The 16,418-nt window shown below is 45.2% G+C and overlaps 1 protein-coding gene across 2 annotated transcripts in view; it reads left to right on the top strand.

Annotated features, from left to right (window-relative positions):
• The window catches only part of cdh23 (cadherin-related 23), a 533,293-nt gene that overhangs the window by 117,137 nt on the left and 399,738 nt on the right, over positions 1–16,418 (top strand). For both annotated transcript variants that reach the window (XM_055661759.1, XM_055661758.1), the window contains exon 6: positions 1,715–1,807. In XM_055661759.1, the coding sequence (XP_055517734.1) occupies positions 1,715–1,807 (93 nt within the window). The remainder of the gene's footprint in view (positions 1–1,714; positions 1,808–16,418) is intronic.

Here is a 16,418-nt window from a genome sequence, read left to right as displayed (position 1 = left end):
AGTGAGTCCCTCAGCATGAAATGCTGGAATGGGCCAGTTGGCAATAGTCCTTGTGGAGGAAACAAACTGCAGATGCTGGTTAATTGAGTAATGGGGCTGCCCCACTGTACGAGCTAATTCAAGAGTTCTCCCGAGTTTCCCCTGATTCAAACTTGGAGAATTGCGATAATAGCCGCTCGTAGGTACTCGGAGCTCTCGTGGACATTTTTCAACATGTTGAAAAATCTTCACGAGTCTTCCCGAACTTACCGCGTTTCCCGAGTACCTGCCATTGGCGTTACGAGCCGCTAAGAGACGTCCCGAGCTCCGACGTACCCGCTACGTACATTCTACGTGCTTACCACAAGTTAGATTTTTTTTTTAAACTCGGGAGAGCTCTTGAATTAGCTCGTACAGTGGGACAGGCCCATTACTCAACGGGTCAGGCAGCATCTCTGGAGAATGTGGATAGGTGACGTTTCGGATCGAGACCCTTCAATATTCCCTAACGCACATCTCACTGCGCTGGGAGATCAACACGTTTTGGACAGACCAACGAACGTCTTCCACTGAGTTGTTGGCCTTGTAGCAGCATGATGTCTGTCACCATGCGTGTCCCTGGGAACAGCCGTAGATGGAAGAGTCGACAGTCGCACAACTCCTAGGGATGAACCGTGACAAGGGCCCTTGCATCCTCCTCTAGACCCTCTTTACAAATCCAGATTCGGAGAAGAGGCGGGGAACTATCTCCTCTCCACTGCAGCTGTTCCCAGATCCTTTTACTCTAAAGTTATGAATAAAAAGGAACTAAAAGTTGACTTTGCTAAGGTTCTGTTGGATGCATATTTAAACACTGCAGTGTACATGCATTGCTTCAGTTCTAAAAATACAATTTTGATTTTGGTTAGTTGTACTGATTAACTATACAAGCCCATAACTGGTAGCACAGTCAGTGATCTGCATGAATTAATCAAGCTATTTCACATTTAGCATAATGCATAATGATTAGTTGGGAGCTCTGTCCTCTCCTGCATTGGGGTAGAGAAGCCTAATGAACGCCAAACTAGCAGTCAGGTGGAGGGTAGACAAAAGTGCTGGAGAAACTCAGTGGGTGAGGCAGCATCTATGCAGCGAAAGAAATAGGCGACATTTCGGGTCGAGACCCTTCTTCAGTCAGGTGGAGGGATCCATTCTGTTGAGAATTTGATTAATTTACAACCAAGGGCGGCACGGTGGTGCAGCGGTAGAGTTGCTGCCTTACACCGAATGCAGCGCCGGAGACCCGGTTCGATCCCAACTACGGGCGCTTGTCTGTACGGAGTTTATACGTTCTCCCCGTGACCTCCGTGGGTTTTCTCCGAGATCTCCGGTTTCCTCCACTTCTTCTTCTTTCGTGTGGCGTGCACAGCCTAACGTTATTGGACAACTTGTTCTATTTGATCTTCTGTTTGTGCACGTCGAGTTGATTGCATTAGTCGAAACAGGGCGGACCACGTGAAGGTTGCAATCTTCCACCCCCCTCCCACAATCCAATGACGTATGGGTTTGTAGGTTAATTGGATTGGTAAATGTAAAAATTGTCCCTAGTGGGTGTAGGATGGTGTTAATGTGCGGGGATCGCTGGTCGGCACGGACCCGGTGGGCCGAAGGGCCTGTTTCCGCGCTGCATCTCTAAGTTAAATTAAACTAAAGTGCAGTACAACTTCTGAAACCCTTCTTGACTTTTAATTTGCAGGTGATTAAAGGCATTGTCAATATTCAAGTGGGCGACGTGAACGACAATCCACCCGTGTTCCACAACCAGCCCTACAGCGTGAGAATCCCTGAGGTCAGTGACAATCCCGGATGGGGAGCCTTGTATTAAACCCAATTATTGCCCAGTTAATGTTAATTTACCTGCTCTCTGCAAGGTCATCGAATTTCTCTCCATGACAACCACTTGTGGATTGCGCTACCTCGACAATTGTGTTTATTTTAGGTTTAGGCAGAGAGTGGTGAGTCTGTGGAATTCTCTGCCTCAGAGGGCGGTGGAGGCAGGTTCTCTGGTAGCTTTCAAGAGAGAGCTAGATAGGGCTCTTAAAAATAGCGGAGTCAGGGGATATGGGGAGAAGGCAGGAACGGGCTACTGATTGGGGATGATCGGCCATGATCACGTTGAATGGCGGTGCTGGCTCGAAGGGCAGAATGGCCTACTCCTGCACCCATTGTCTATTGTCTATTGTCTTTCTTCATTTTATGAGGCCAGTGCAACAGAATGGTGGAACTTGTGCAGGAAGGAACTACAGATGCTGATTTAAATTGAAGATAGCCACAAAGTGCTGGAGTAACTCAGCGGGACAGGCTGCATCTCTGGAGAGAAGGAATGGGTGACTTTTTACGTCGAGACTGAAGTAGTCTGAAGAACTTTGAGCCTGAAGAAGGGTCTCGACCCGAGACATCACCCATTCCTTCCGTCCAGTGTAGGTAGACAAAAATGCTGGAGAAACTCAGCGGGTGCAGCAGCATCTATGGAGCGAAGGAAATAGGCAACGTTTCGGGCCGAAACCCTTCTTCAGACACATTCCCTTCTCTCCAGTGATGGTGGCTGTCCCGCTGAGTTACTCCAGCTTTTTGTGTCTAGAGCATCTTGGCTCCAAGTCCAAACACTCCGGATTCATGCACCACTGACTAACTTAGGTTGACATTCCAAATGCGATGTTGAGATTGTACAACAATAATGAGGTCGCTGTTTTTTATAGCTGAGATGAACTAATGTTTCAGAATTAATTGAAGACACCATGGTGTTATTTGCAGAATGTTTTTCGTATACTTCATCCATCGTTCACTGAGGAAAACCAAGTGAAATGATTCCGAGTCACTGTTTGCACCAACAAAATTAAGTGAAATGATTGGAGTTATTCTTTCACTAATTTTCCTCATTCAAGTATTAACTGGACTTGAAAAGCATGTGTTCCTTGGACAACCTTTCATTTCATCTTCTCACGGATACTCACTCGGTTCTCTCCACTCCTCCTCAATCTCCAATTCACTCAATTCCTTGGTGTGCGACTTCTGACGAGGGTTTCATTTTAATTGCAATGTTTTTCTCCCTTTACAAAATGTTGCCTGACCTACTGAGTATTTTGGGTGAGATTGTTGTTCTACTCAATACCGGCGTTTACTAAGTGAGAAATGGCTGCCATGTTTATGCTACAAATGAATTCTATACTAATCCCATCTTTGTCATTGTTAATGGGTTTAAGGTGAGGCGGGGGGGGGAGGAAAGATTTAAGATGAATCTGAGGGGCAACATATAGAACGCGCTGCTGGAGGAGGTAGTTGAGGTAGGTACTATCACAACATTTAAGAAGACAGGGACATGAATAGGATAGGTTGAGAGGGTTGGGCAGAAGGGCCTATTTGGGCAGAAGGGCCTATTTCCACGCTTATGACTCTATGGGTCTATGAGTCTATGAGACAATGAATCTATGACCTACTATTCAGGGGCACCTGGAAAGTGTGATGGTTGTTCCTGGAATATTTTTGTTTCGTGCCTTTTAGAAATTCACAGCACAACATGGCGAATGCCAACATTTCCCCAGGGTCCTGAGAGCAGATGTGTTTCTATAGAGAACAGATATAGGATCGTTTATTTTATAACTGTGTATTTGAAAACCATTGTGTGTGTGTCACTTTATGACTTGGCCCCTCTCTGTCTTCCTAAGCACCTGACTTGTCACCTCTGCGCTGCTCCAATTCTGGTTGATATTATGTGTTCCTGGTTAGAGCTGTTCCTATAATCCAAAGCCCCTGGGTTTACTGCTAAACTGTCATTACCACTCTACTTGCCTCGCCTCAAAGTTTCTCTTTAAGACTGTTCTGTTTTGCCAAACTTTAGTTCTTTTTAGTTTTGTTTAGTTTTTTTTAAGTTTTGTTTAGAGATGCTGCGTGGAAACAGGCCCTTCGGCCCGTCGAGTATTCACCGACCAGCGATACCCACACACTGACGCTCTCCTACACACACTAGGGAGAATTTACATTTATACCAAGCCAAGTAACCTACAAACCTGTTCGTCTTTGGATTGTGGGAGGAAACCGAAGATCCCGGAGAAAACCCACGCAGGTCACGGAGAGAACGTACAAACTTCGTACAGACAGCACGTATAGTCAGGGTCAAACCCGGGTCTCTGGCGCTGTGAAGCAGTATCTGTACCGCTACGCCACTGTGATGCCCTTTCCATCTATCCTAGCATCTCCAACCTGGTTCAATGTTAGATCTTAGTTGGCAAAGGCCCTGTAAAACCCAATGGGACATTTTGCAGTGTTATAGGTGCTGTATAAATTCAAATTCAACATTCGGATAATGCGTACTCAAATTTGTAACAAGGTGTATATTTTCAGCTAAAGTTGCAAATATAGAGTTTGGATTATAAATCTGATGTGTATTTAATACTCTTGCCATTTGGTGATGCTGAACAAAGTAGAACCAACAATTAAAGCACCTTGGATAGACCTAAAAAGCTGGAGTAACTTAGCGGGCAAGAGAGCATCTCTGGAGAAAAGGAATAGGTGGCGTTTCAGGTTGAGAACCTTCTTCAGACCATGCCAACGTTCTGCTCTGTATGGTATCCTTTAATACTGGATGAAAATCAAACACCTTTATCAGGAAGCAAGTTCTAAAATAAATGTTCAGAATTGTTGTGCATTTGTTGATGCCAAGAAGAGAAATATTGTCTTTGCATTTTCAAACGCAATTATTGACCATGTATTATTAGCTGTTCAGCTTAAAGTGGCAAGTGATCCAAAGTCACTTAAAGTGGTCCAAAATCAATTGCCGAGACAATGTTCAGAAGGTACAAATTTTCAGCAAGATTGTATTGATGAGATTAGATATGAATGCAATTAATATTTGTAAAATGCCATTAGGATTACAAATTGCAAAAGAACACTGTCTCTACTAACAGTTAAAAGGCAAAAGTTGTAACACGCTGGTTTAAAGCGAAGATAGGCACAAAAAGCTGGACTAAAGGGCCTGTCCCACCTACATCCTCTGCCAAGTTTCCCCTTGACTCATGCTCGCAGCATGGTCGTCACGAGGTCGTAGGAGGTCATAGGTAGGTCGTGATGCTAGTCGTAGGTACTCGTGGCATCAAGTAGATCGGGGCGTTTTTTCAACATGATGAAAAATGTCCACGAGTTAAAAAGGTCGTGAAAGGTCGTAGGACGGGCCCTTATCTCAGCGGGACAGGCAGCATCTCTAGAGAGAAGGAATGGGTGATGTTTTGGGTCGAGACCCTCCTTCTTCTTCTTCTTCTTCAGAAGAAGTCTGAAGAAGAGTCCCGACCCGACACGTCACCTCCTCTCACACACGACTTCTCTCCAGAGATGCTGCCCGTCCCGCTGAGTTACTCCAGCTTTTTGTGTCCAACATGAGGAGTGACGCTGCAAGTTTATCTCAGCAAATGGGAGCTGAAGGTCAGTTTAAAAACATCTTTCAGCCCTTAACTAATGTGCAACAATGAGCGCTGGTTGACAGACATTCTGCAAATTGGAGAGTCATAAAACTCTATTACAAGGAATCAAATACCCCGGCAGAGAACAGTGATACGCATAAAATGAATACATGCAAATTTAATGAGGTTTGTCACGTTCAGCTCCTGGTGTCAGTTTCAGCCACGCCGACACTCAGCCATCCTTTAAGATGACGAAAGAATCATTACGGCTTCACAAAGAAAGTTTTGTGCAATTGGTAACCTGTTTTCATACTTTATTCATGAATAAGCATTGTGATTTGTATTCCATAAATTAAGCTATAAAACCATTCCCAGACCATAAATAATTTACACAAACATGCCGCCCATGCTGGTGATCCAGATTTCTGACGAAAGATTTCCAATTCCTGGGCTAACAATGGCTCGTTTCCTTCATCATCGTTACTTATTTTGCCTATCCTTTATTCATTGTACTCTATCTCTCTACATCATCATCCATATCTCTCGTTTCCCTCGTCCTGAACCAGTCTGAAGAAGGGTCTCGACCCAAAACGTCACCGATCCCTTTGAGGCACGGAAATCGCTATCAAAACATGGGGGGGGACACAATTTCCTGTCGACCGCGCGCGCGTATGCGCACACACGTGAGGTTTCGGCCGTGGGCCCTGTGGACGGTAACAACGGGAGCTGACCTGGTTGGTGACTGACTCAACACTCCAGCAACAGCAGCTTCGTCCGCCCCCGAATCGTGGGGCTTGAATCGGCCCGTTCACGGGGTCTTTCATCAGCCGGCGGGGGCTTCAACATCAGGAGTCTTGATCGCCTCGACGCAGCAGTTTGATTTTAAGCCACGACGGGGGCTGAAAGGCCCCACGAATGGGCCGATTCACCCCTTAGAAAACGTCTGATAAAACATGGGGGGGAGGGAGATTGTCCCCCATATCTCAAAGCAGCTTACGTTTAAATATTGCAACTTACTTGAAAGCTTGGACCATGCAATCTTACTGTTTTATTTATGAAGTCTATAGGAAAACATCGTCAAGCACAGCTTATATTGGCAAAGAGCTCCACACACTTTTTATTCAAATCTTTAGGTTATTTTGATATTTGGATTACCCCCCCCCCCCCCCCCCCCCCCCCCCCCCCCCCCCCCCCCCCCCCCCCCCCCCCCCCCCCCCAAGATCCCCCCCGTTCCCCCCCCAGGATTTCCGCCCAGAGATGCTGCCTGTCCCGCTGAGTTACTCCAGCTTTTTGCGTCACTTCTATTTCCTGTATTTGTAACTGGCCGGTCGTCAGTCAATAAAAAAACCTGATTCCCTGCTATTGCCCTTCCCACTGAGAACCTTTAATATTCTCACCTAGCCCAAATTATTTTGTGACTAACTGAAATATCACCATCATTTTGAAAACAGGAATGGCTGATAAGTACACACAGGTTGAAGTGAGACCATTGGAAAGCAGAGTGCTTATTGTACAGAATCCAAATGCATTTTCAATGCTTAGTTCAGTTTAGTTTAGAGATACAGCATGAAAACAGGCCCTTCAGCCCACACAATCCACGCCACCTATGTCAAGTCAAGTCAAGTCAAGTCAAGTTTATTTGTCACATACACATACGAGATGTGCAGTGAAATGAAAGTGGCAATGCTCGCGGAACAACAAAACAACCAAACAAATTATAAACACAATCATAACACACATATTCTTTTACATAATAAATAATAGAAGGAAAAACGTTCTGTAGAGTTAGTCCCTGGTGAGAAAGGCGTTTACAGTCCGAATTGCCTCTGGGAAGAAACTCCTTCTCAACCTCTCCGTTCTCACTGCATGGCAACGGAGGCGTTTGCCTGACCGTAGCGGCTGGAACAGTCCGTTGCAGGGGTGGAAGAGGTCTCTCATGATTTTGTTTGCTCTGGAGTTGCACCTCCTGTTGTATAGTTCCTGCAGGGGGGTGAGTGAAGTTCCCATAGTGCGTTCGGCCGAACGCACTACTCTCTGCAGAGCCTTCTTGTCCTTGGCAGAGCAATTCCCGAACCAGATGGTAATGTTCCCGGACAAGATGCTTTCCACCGCCGCTGCGTAGAAGCACTGGAGGATCCTCGGAGACACTCTGAATTTCCTCAATTGCCTGAGGTGGTAAAGGCGCTGCCTTGCCTTACTCACCAGTGCTGAGGCGTGTGATGACCATGTCATATCCTCAGAGATGTGGACTCCCAGATATTTAAAACAGTTCACCCTATCCACAGGATCCCCATTTATACTCAATGGAGTGTACGTCCTCGGATGATGTGCCCTCCTAAAGTCCATGATCAGCTCCTTCGTTTTTTTGATGTTCAAGAGGAGGCTGTTATCCTGGCACCAGAGTGCTAGATCAGCCACCTCCTCCCAGTAGGCCTTCTCATCATTGTCTGAGATCAGGCCCACCACCACAGTGTCATCAGCAAACTTAATTATTGAGTTGGAGCTGAACCTAGCCACACAGTCATGTGTGTACAGGGAGTACAATAGGGGGCTGAGGACGCAACCCTGGGGCGATCCTGTGCTCAGGGTGAGGGACTTTGATGTATTCCCTCCCATCTTGACCACCTGGGGCCTGGCGGTGAGAAAGTCCAGGACCCAGGCACACAGGGAGGTGTTGAGCCCCAATTCCAGTAGCTTCCCAGGGCAGTCTGGTGGGGACTATCGTGTTGAAGGCTGAACTGTAGTCTATGAACAGCATCCTCACGTAGTCCCCCTTCTGGCTGTCCAGATGGGAGAGAGCGGTGTGCAAGACCTGGGAGACCGCATCGTCCGTGGATCTGTTCGGACAGTATGCAAACTGCAACGGGTCCATGTTCCGAGGGAGGAAGGCGCAGATGTCAACCCACGACAGCAATAATTGTCACCACTGTCACCTAAAATGTTTCAACATGTTGAGAATTTTGAGGCAGTCGCCTGTAGTTGCCTAAAACATCGCCTAAGTGGGACAGGCCCATTACACTAACACACACACACACACACACTCACACACACTCACACACACGCACACCCATACACCCACTGACCCACACACACCCAGTGACAGATACACATATGGACTCCCACATACCTAAGCACACACACACACAGACACACACACACACACACACACACACACACACACACACACACACACACACACACGCACGCACACGCACACAAGACTATTTACAATTTTACCAAGTCAATTGATCCACAAAACTGTACGCCTTTGGAGTGTGGGAGGAAAACAGAGATCCCAGAGAAAAACCATGAAGGTCATGGGGAGAACGTACAAACTCCAAACAGCCAACACCCATAGTCAGGATAGAACCCAGGTCTCTGGTGCTGGAAGGCAGTAACTCTACCGCTGTGCCACCGTGCCACCACAGTAGCTGTGATAAATTCATCAAGGCTTGAACCGTGGAAATTGCTTTTCCCTTGGCCTCTTGGAGTTCAGTTCTACACCCTCTCTGCATCTGCACCAACATGCCCTCTGCTTGGATGTGTTAGCTGAGGTTAAATGCTTCATGTTGGAGGAAGGCTTCAATGTGAAAGGTGCAAGAATGCTTCCAACTGAAGTACATTTGCTACCATTGGTTTGAAAGATTTTTATCGCGAATCAGGAGCAATGTGTTGACTTAGATTGTACTCTGGCAGATTAGCTCCTGTGAGGCTGAATAATTCAGATGTTCCACTTCCTGCCTCTGTGTTTATCTGTTGGCTCAGCTAATGTTTGCTCGGTGAAGCAAGCTGGGGAAGGTCCATTATTTCAGATGATACACTTGGGACCAGCCATAGCTGTCCATAATGTTGTTTCACATTACACAGCGTTGCAGGAGGCACGGAAAAGATACAGATTGCACAGGAGTCACAGTGTCACAGTGCGGGCTCTTATTGTGATTTAACTCAAACCCAACAATGAAACATTTGAGATGTGGAAACATACAAAATAGGTCCAGGAGTTGGCCATTCGGCCCTTCGAGCCAGCACTGCCATTCAATTTAATATAAGACTTTAAGACTTTTGCCTTCCGTCACAGTGAGGAGGTGCCTGGTGAACTCACTGTATGGATGTTAAATTTGTGTTTATTGTGTGTTTTTATCATTTTTATTATATGTACGACTGCAAGGCAACAAAATTTCGCTCAGACCGAAAGGTCTGAATGACAAAAATAATATTCAATTCAATTCAATTCAATATGATCATGGCTGATCATCCAGAATCACTTTTTTGTTCATCTAAGGCAACGGCTCCCGGCTGGGGTAATCTACCAGCCCCCTGAGACAGGCATCAGTTTGTGGGTCAGTTTTGTACCATCATAGCTCTGTCACCCATTCCTTCTCTCCAGAGATGCTGCCTGTCCCGCTGAGTTACTCCAGCATTTTGTGTCTTGTCTTTGGGTTTAAACCAGCATCTGCAGTTCCTTCCTCCACAGAAGACGGCCAAAGTTGGTTGAGAGGTTAGGAATGACACAATAATTCAGGTAATAAATATTTCGCACGGTTTCACACGTTTCGTCTGCGTGAAGCTATTCATTTGATGGAACAGAAACATTGTTTTTGTGGTAAAAGGAGGTGAGGTTCAGATTGCTGATGATGCTGATTTATTAACATGCATCACAGATTGCATACTGTAGAAGTGTTTTAATTAAATTCACACATGCTGAGCAAATATGAATCTGGAACAACTAATTTTACTTGTCTGTATTTTAATAACTTGACTACAGAAACATGTTTAATGGTTTTCCTTCAGCTCCATGGTGAGTGAATTAACATGAGCATTCACCAAGGGGTTGTTTCAGGCCAGTGATTTTCCCCACTAGAGGGTCCCGCCGTTTTGTGCTTCATTATGCCCCTGTCCCACTTAGGAAACCTGCATGGAAACCTCTGGAGACTTTGCGCCCCACCAAAGGTTTCCGTGAGGTTCCCGGAGGTTTTTGTCAGTCTCCCTACCTGCTTCCACTACCTGCAACATCCGGCAACCACCTGCAACCTCCAGGAACTGCACGGAAACCTTGTGTGGGGCGCAAAGTCTCCAGAGGTTTCCGTTCAGGTTTCCTATGTGGGACAGGGGCATTTGTTCACACAAGGTTTTAAACGAAGGGCCTTGTTGTTAATATCTCACTTCGGGGTGCATTGGCCAATTTTGCAGCAAGTCACTTCTGTTTTGAGATGTTTTTATCTAGTTGCCTAAGTGGTGGGAGATGAGGTCGAGGCAAGGAACTGCAATAAGCTATTGGCATTGGCTGTGTCGTTCTTACCATTTGGCATCTCCAAGATTTCCTGGTTCCCTGAAGTGTTTCTATTAATACCAGAGTAAAACACAAAGTGCTTGAGGAACTTAGTGGGTCAGACAGCATCTGGGGAAGGGAATGGATGGGCGATGTTTAGGTTCGAGACCAGTCGGGTGTTGGGGGGTTAATGGGTAGAAGGCAGGAGAATGGGGTTGAGAAGGAATGGCAGTGGACATGATGGGCTGAATGGCCTAGTTCTGCTTCTATAACTTATGAACTGCTTGCTGTTTTGCTCAAGAATTCAGCTTCTCAGCCTCTTTTTTCTCCTTAATACCAAGTATTCTGTCTCAAGTCCCTGGCTTTGCACACTCCATTGAGTATAAATGGGGATCCTGTGGATAGGATGAACTGTTTTAAATATCTGGGAGTCCACATCTCTGAGGATATGACATGGTCATCACACGCCTCAGCACTGGTGAGTAAGGCAAGGCAGCGCCTTTACCTCAGGCAATTGAGGAAATTCAGAGTGTCTCCGAGGATCCTCCAGTGCTTCTACGCAGCGGTGGTGGAAAGCATCTTGTCCGGGAACATTACCATCTGGTTTGGGAATTGCTCTGCCAAGGACAAGAAGGCTCTGCAGAGAGTAGTGCCATTCGGCCGAACGCACTATGGGAACTTCACTCACCCCCCTGCAGGAACTATACAACAGGAGGTGCAACTCCAGAGCAAATAAAATCATGAGAGACCTCTTCCACCCCTGCAACGGACTGTTCCAGCCGCTACGGTCAGGCAAACGCCTCCGTTGCCATGCGGTGAGAACGGAGAGGTTGAGAAGGAGTTTCTTCCCAGAGGCAATTCGGACTGTAAACGCCTTTCCCACCAGGGAATAACTCTACAGAACGTTTTTTCCTTCTATTATTTATTATGTAAAAGAATATGTGTGTTATGATTGTGTTTATAATTTGTTTGGTTGTTTTGTTGTTTGTCTTTTGCACAAAAGTCCGCGAGCATTGCCACTTTCATTTCACTGCACATCTCGTATGTGTATGTGACAAATAAACTTGACTTGACTTGACTTGACTCTACTGAATTCATTATCCACGCTTTTGAGATCTCTACATGTTTTCCCTGTGTTAAACAAAACTTTAAAACACAACACAAAGATCGGGTAAGACGATCAAGGCTTTATTTAAGAGCGCCAAATACAGTGATTACATGTAACTCAACGAACAAAGATTCATCTGCTTCTTTTATACAGAATTTTCCTTTGTTATTTGTTTATTGAAGAAGGCACTTTATAACTTTTCCTTCTTCCAAATGGTCTTCCAACAAATATACATCGTGCATCTCTGAAAGACCCAGCAGAGTAAACACAGCCCTATTCCACCCCATTACCAATGTCCTGTTACGCTTTCGACCTTATTTTACACTTTTACGATTGCTATTTGTCCTTTGTCAACAGAGAAGAGAACCTGACTACAGTAGACTGCAGTAAGTGCCAGGTGCACATGCTCAGTTCCAACCCCCTTTAAAGCACAGAATTGTTATAGCACATGAAGAGGACTTTAAACATTTTACACATTCTACCTATCCCTAAGCCTTGCCGTCTTCTTGAAGCTTTGCAATTTATTTTTGATACTTGTGACCACATGCATTAACCCTGCGAGGGCCCAGTTTCCTCCACCATCACACAAATGGGGGGGGGGGGGGGGGGTAAATTGACTGTTATAAATTGTTCCTAGTACGGAGGAAGTGGTAAAATCCCAGATATGATAATGGGAATGTGGGAAAAATAAAATTGGATCAAGAGTCAAGAATTTGTTTTCCATTCTCTCAATTTTGTCTTTTCGGGAGTCAAGTTAATATCGTTCGGAGGTAGAACCTTTTGCACTTTATCTGCTTATTTGTGTGTGTATTCAATGGTATGTGGTCACACTGATTTGTTTTGTGTTTATTTATGCCTACTATATTCTGTTGTGCTGAAGCAAAGCAAGAATTTCACTGTCCTATCTGGGACACTTGACAATAAACTCTCTTGAATCTTGAATGGCGATCGTAGGTGTTGTATCCTGAGATTTTCTGTTGCCGTAGAGCAAACTCAACAGCAAGTTGTAGCTGCTCTGGTCTCTGTTTAGGGCCCATGAGAGGCCAAGTGGGAAATTAAGCTATAAATTAAAACCTTTCAATTTAGCAGTTACAGCACAACTATGGAAACAATTACTAGGTGAAATACTTAATTGGAATTCCTCATTTACTGAAGCAAGATTAAATCATGTCGGAGCATTTAATTTACCCTCACCGCCTCCTTATTTTTGCATCAAATTTTACATTAGCTGCTGCCGTTGTCGGGTCATTGAGCTGTTTACATGCAGTGATGCTGACACTTAATAAAGGAGACGCATTTCAGCCAGGCGTAGTTTATGCTTTGCCGCAAATGCCATTTGTGAGGGTCTCGTTCAATTTTAGACAAACTTTAAGCCGTGGCAATTATTTGGGCAAGGTGGGCTCCCCATATTGGATGGGCATCTTGGATTGAGGGCAAAACATGTCATAGAATCACACAGCAGAGAAACTGGCCATATGACCAAACTCACCCATTCCAACCATGATGCACCATCTTAGCCAGTCTCCTTGGCCTGATTTTTGCCCATATCTGTCTGAACCTTTCTTACCCAGGTATCTATCCAAGTGTCTTTTAAATGCTGTATGGTACCTGCCTCAATTACCTCCTCTGGCAGCTTGTTCCATATGCCCACCACCCTCGAAGTGAAAAAGTTCCCCCCCGCCAGGTTCTCTATAAAATCTTACCTTAAAGCTTATGACCTCTGGTTCTTGATTCCCCCACCCTGTGTAAAAGACTCTGTGCATCCACCCTATCTATTTCCCCTCATGATTGTATACACCTCTATAAGATCACCCCTCATTCTCCCATGGTCCAAGGAATAAAATCTGAGTTGGACCAACATCTCCCCATAGCTCAGGCCCTCGAGTTCTGGCTACAGAAATTCTCCTCAAAATCAGGGTTATTTAAAATGAGCTACATATTTGGTCTGGAAGCCTTTTATGACATCTCCAGATAGAAACATAGAAAATAGGTGCAGGAGTAGAGGCCATTCGGCCCTTCGAGCTAATCAGTATTAGGAGCATCTGGCAGGTTAAAGGAAAACTTTGGAGTTTAGGAGCAAGGTAGTCCTACTGCAGTTGTACGGGACCCTGGTGAAACTGCACCTGCAGTCATCAGTCTGAAGAAGGGTTTCGGCCCGAAATGTCACCTATTTCCTTCGCTCCATAGATGCTGCTGCACCCGCTGAGTTTCTCCAGAAATTTTGTGTACCTGCAGTACTGTATGCAATTTTGGTCACCTAATTTGTGGAAGGACATTATTGCCATTGAGGGAGTGCAACGTAAATTCACCAGGTTAATTCCTGGGATGACGGGACTGACATATGAAAGAATGGGTGGACTGGGCTTGTATTCACTGGAATTTGGAAGGATATGAGGGGGATCTTACAGAAACATAAAATGATTGGACAGGCTAGATGCAGGAAAATGTTCCCGATGTTGGGGGAGTCCAAAACAAGGGGTCGCAGTTTAAGAATAAGGGGTAGGCCATTTAGGACTGAGGTGAGGAAAACTTCTTCACCCAGAGAGTTGTGAATCTGTGGAATTCTCTGCCACAGAAGGCAGTGGAGGCCAATTCACTGGATGTTTTCAAGAGAGATTTAGCTCTTAGTGTTAAAAGAATCAAGGGATATGGGAAAAAGCAGGAACAGGGTACTGATTTTAGATGATCAGCCATGATCATATTGAATGGCAGTGCTGGCTCAAAGGGCTGAATGGCCAACTCCTGCACCTATTTTCTATGTTTCTATGAAGCGTCACCTATCCATGTTTTACAGAGGCACTGCCTGACCCGCTGCGTTACTCCACCTCTTTGTTGTCTGAAGAAGGGTTTTGGCCCGAAACGTTGCCTTTTTCCTTCGCTCCATAGATGCTGTTGCACCCGCTGAGTTTCTCCAGCTTTTTTGTGTACCTTCGATTTTCCAGCATCTGCAGTTCCTTCTTAAACAGTTTGTTTTCTTTGTTTGGTGAATGGGCATCAGCATTTTGTTGTCTCTAATAAATCTTCTACGGAGCTTTGCTTAACAGCGGCAGACATGATTGCATACAGATGGCAGCACAGTCATGCCTCACTGCTGCTGTTACCTCGGTTCAGTCCTGATCTTGGCTGCTGTCTTTTGCGGAGTTTGCATGTTCTCTCTGCAACCACGTTCAGTGAGTTTCCTCCGACTGCTGCCGTCTCCTCCCACGTCCCAAAGGCTTCAGAGTTGGTCGGTTAGTTGGCCATAATAGATTGCCCCAAGTGTGCAGATGAGTGGAAGCATCTGGGGGGAGCTGAGTGAGTGAATGAATGAAAGATACTTTTTTGTCATATGCGGCAAGTCGTGGTGAAGATTCTTTGCATTGCAAACTCAAGGTATGCAAAGAGTCACTAGATAAAGGGCGCTGACAAGGTTACATAGTATTCCATTTTAACACAAAGTATCCCATTTGTGGTTCCCCTTGGAATGCGTTGGGGAAAAAAGAGAATTTGGGGTAAATAGTTACTGGATGGATCGCGTGAGCAGAAAGGCTTATTTCCATGATGGGGGAAACACTAAATTTGTCTGCACCGGCCACCTACACAGAACACATGAGAAAACACCCCCCATATTGTTTATCAGAGCACTGTCCCGATCCGAAAATACTGTCAACCCATTCCCTCCACAGACGCCGCCTGACCCACTGAGTTATTCCAGCACTTTGCTGGGTTATTTCACCCTGATTGTTCATCATTTGATTTGCATTTAACACATTCTATTGCTTAAAATGAAGTGCATGTCTCGATGTTAACATGTTAACAATTTCCCAATGAGTAATACCTAATCCGTAGGTGGCAATATTTTGTTGCTTCCAGATGTTTGCCTCTTTTCAAATATATTTTAAGCTGACCCAGAGGACACATTTCAAAAAGCATTTTCCTTTGGTGAAATAAAAATTCATTTGTGTTTTTTTGTTTTCAAACCAGTGCGGGTTTGAAATTGTGATGGATTAAACTGATTACCTGAATGCTGTAGCTTTTGCCAGTGAGTTTTGTGAGATTTTGAAAGCGTAATAAGCTGTGAGAAAGATGGTCTCCCTCTATGAATCGCGAGCTGAAGCATTAAAGGTGGATCCCTACAGTAATGAACCATTGCTACAACCTAAATGCCGACTAAAAAATATAACAGGGCTAATTTCCGACCTGACAACGATTTGGAGGGCAGGTGAGAAAATAAAATGATTCAAAGACTGCAAGGTTTAGTGGACGAAGCTTAAAATAATGTTGCCTGGGCTGGAGTAGCTCAGTTATAAGGTGAGACAAGATAGACTGATCCTGGTTTCTTTGGACGAGTGGAGGCTGAGGGGGGTAGGGGGAGATGGAGAGATAGTTGTTTCTTCCCAACAGAGAGATACATCTCAAGCTCAGTGGCATGGGTGTAAGAAAATGGGTCAAGGTTTCGAGGGGATCTGAAGAAGAGGTTTTACACGTAAGGGCCTGTCGCACTGTACGAGGTAATTCAAGAGTAATTCTCCCGGGTTTTCCCCTGATTTGAACTCGGAGAATGTCCGTAGCGGGTCCGTAGGAATGTCCGTAGCGGCTCGTACGAGTAAAAAGTAACAATTTTTTTCATCACAAGTATTTTTTTTTACTC

The sequence above is a fragment of the Leucoraja erinacea genome, chromosome 34 (genome assembly GCF_028641065.1).
Source record: "Leucoraja erinacea ecotype New England chromosome 34, Leri_hhj_1, whole genome shotgun sequence".
NCBI lineage: Eukaryota > Metazoa > Chordata > Chondrichthyes > Rajiformes > Rajidae > Leucoraja > Leucoraja erinaceus.
The sequence above is the reverse complement of the archived record's forward strand: the minus strand, read 5'-3'. Positions and strand labels throughout refer to the sequence as shown.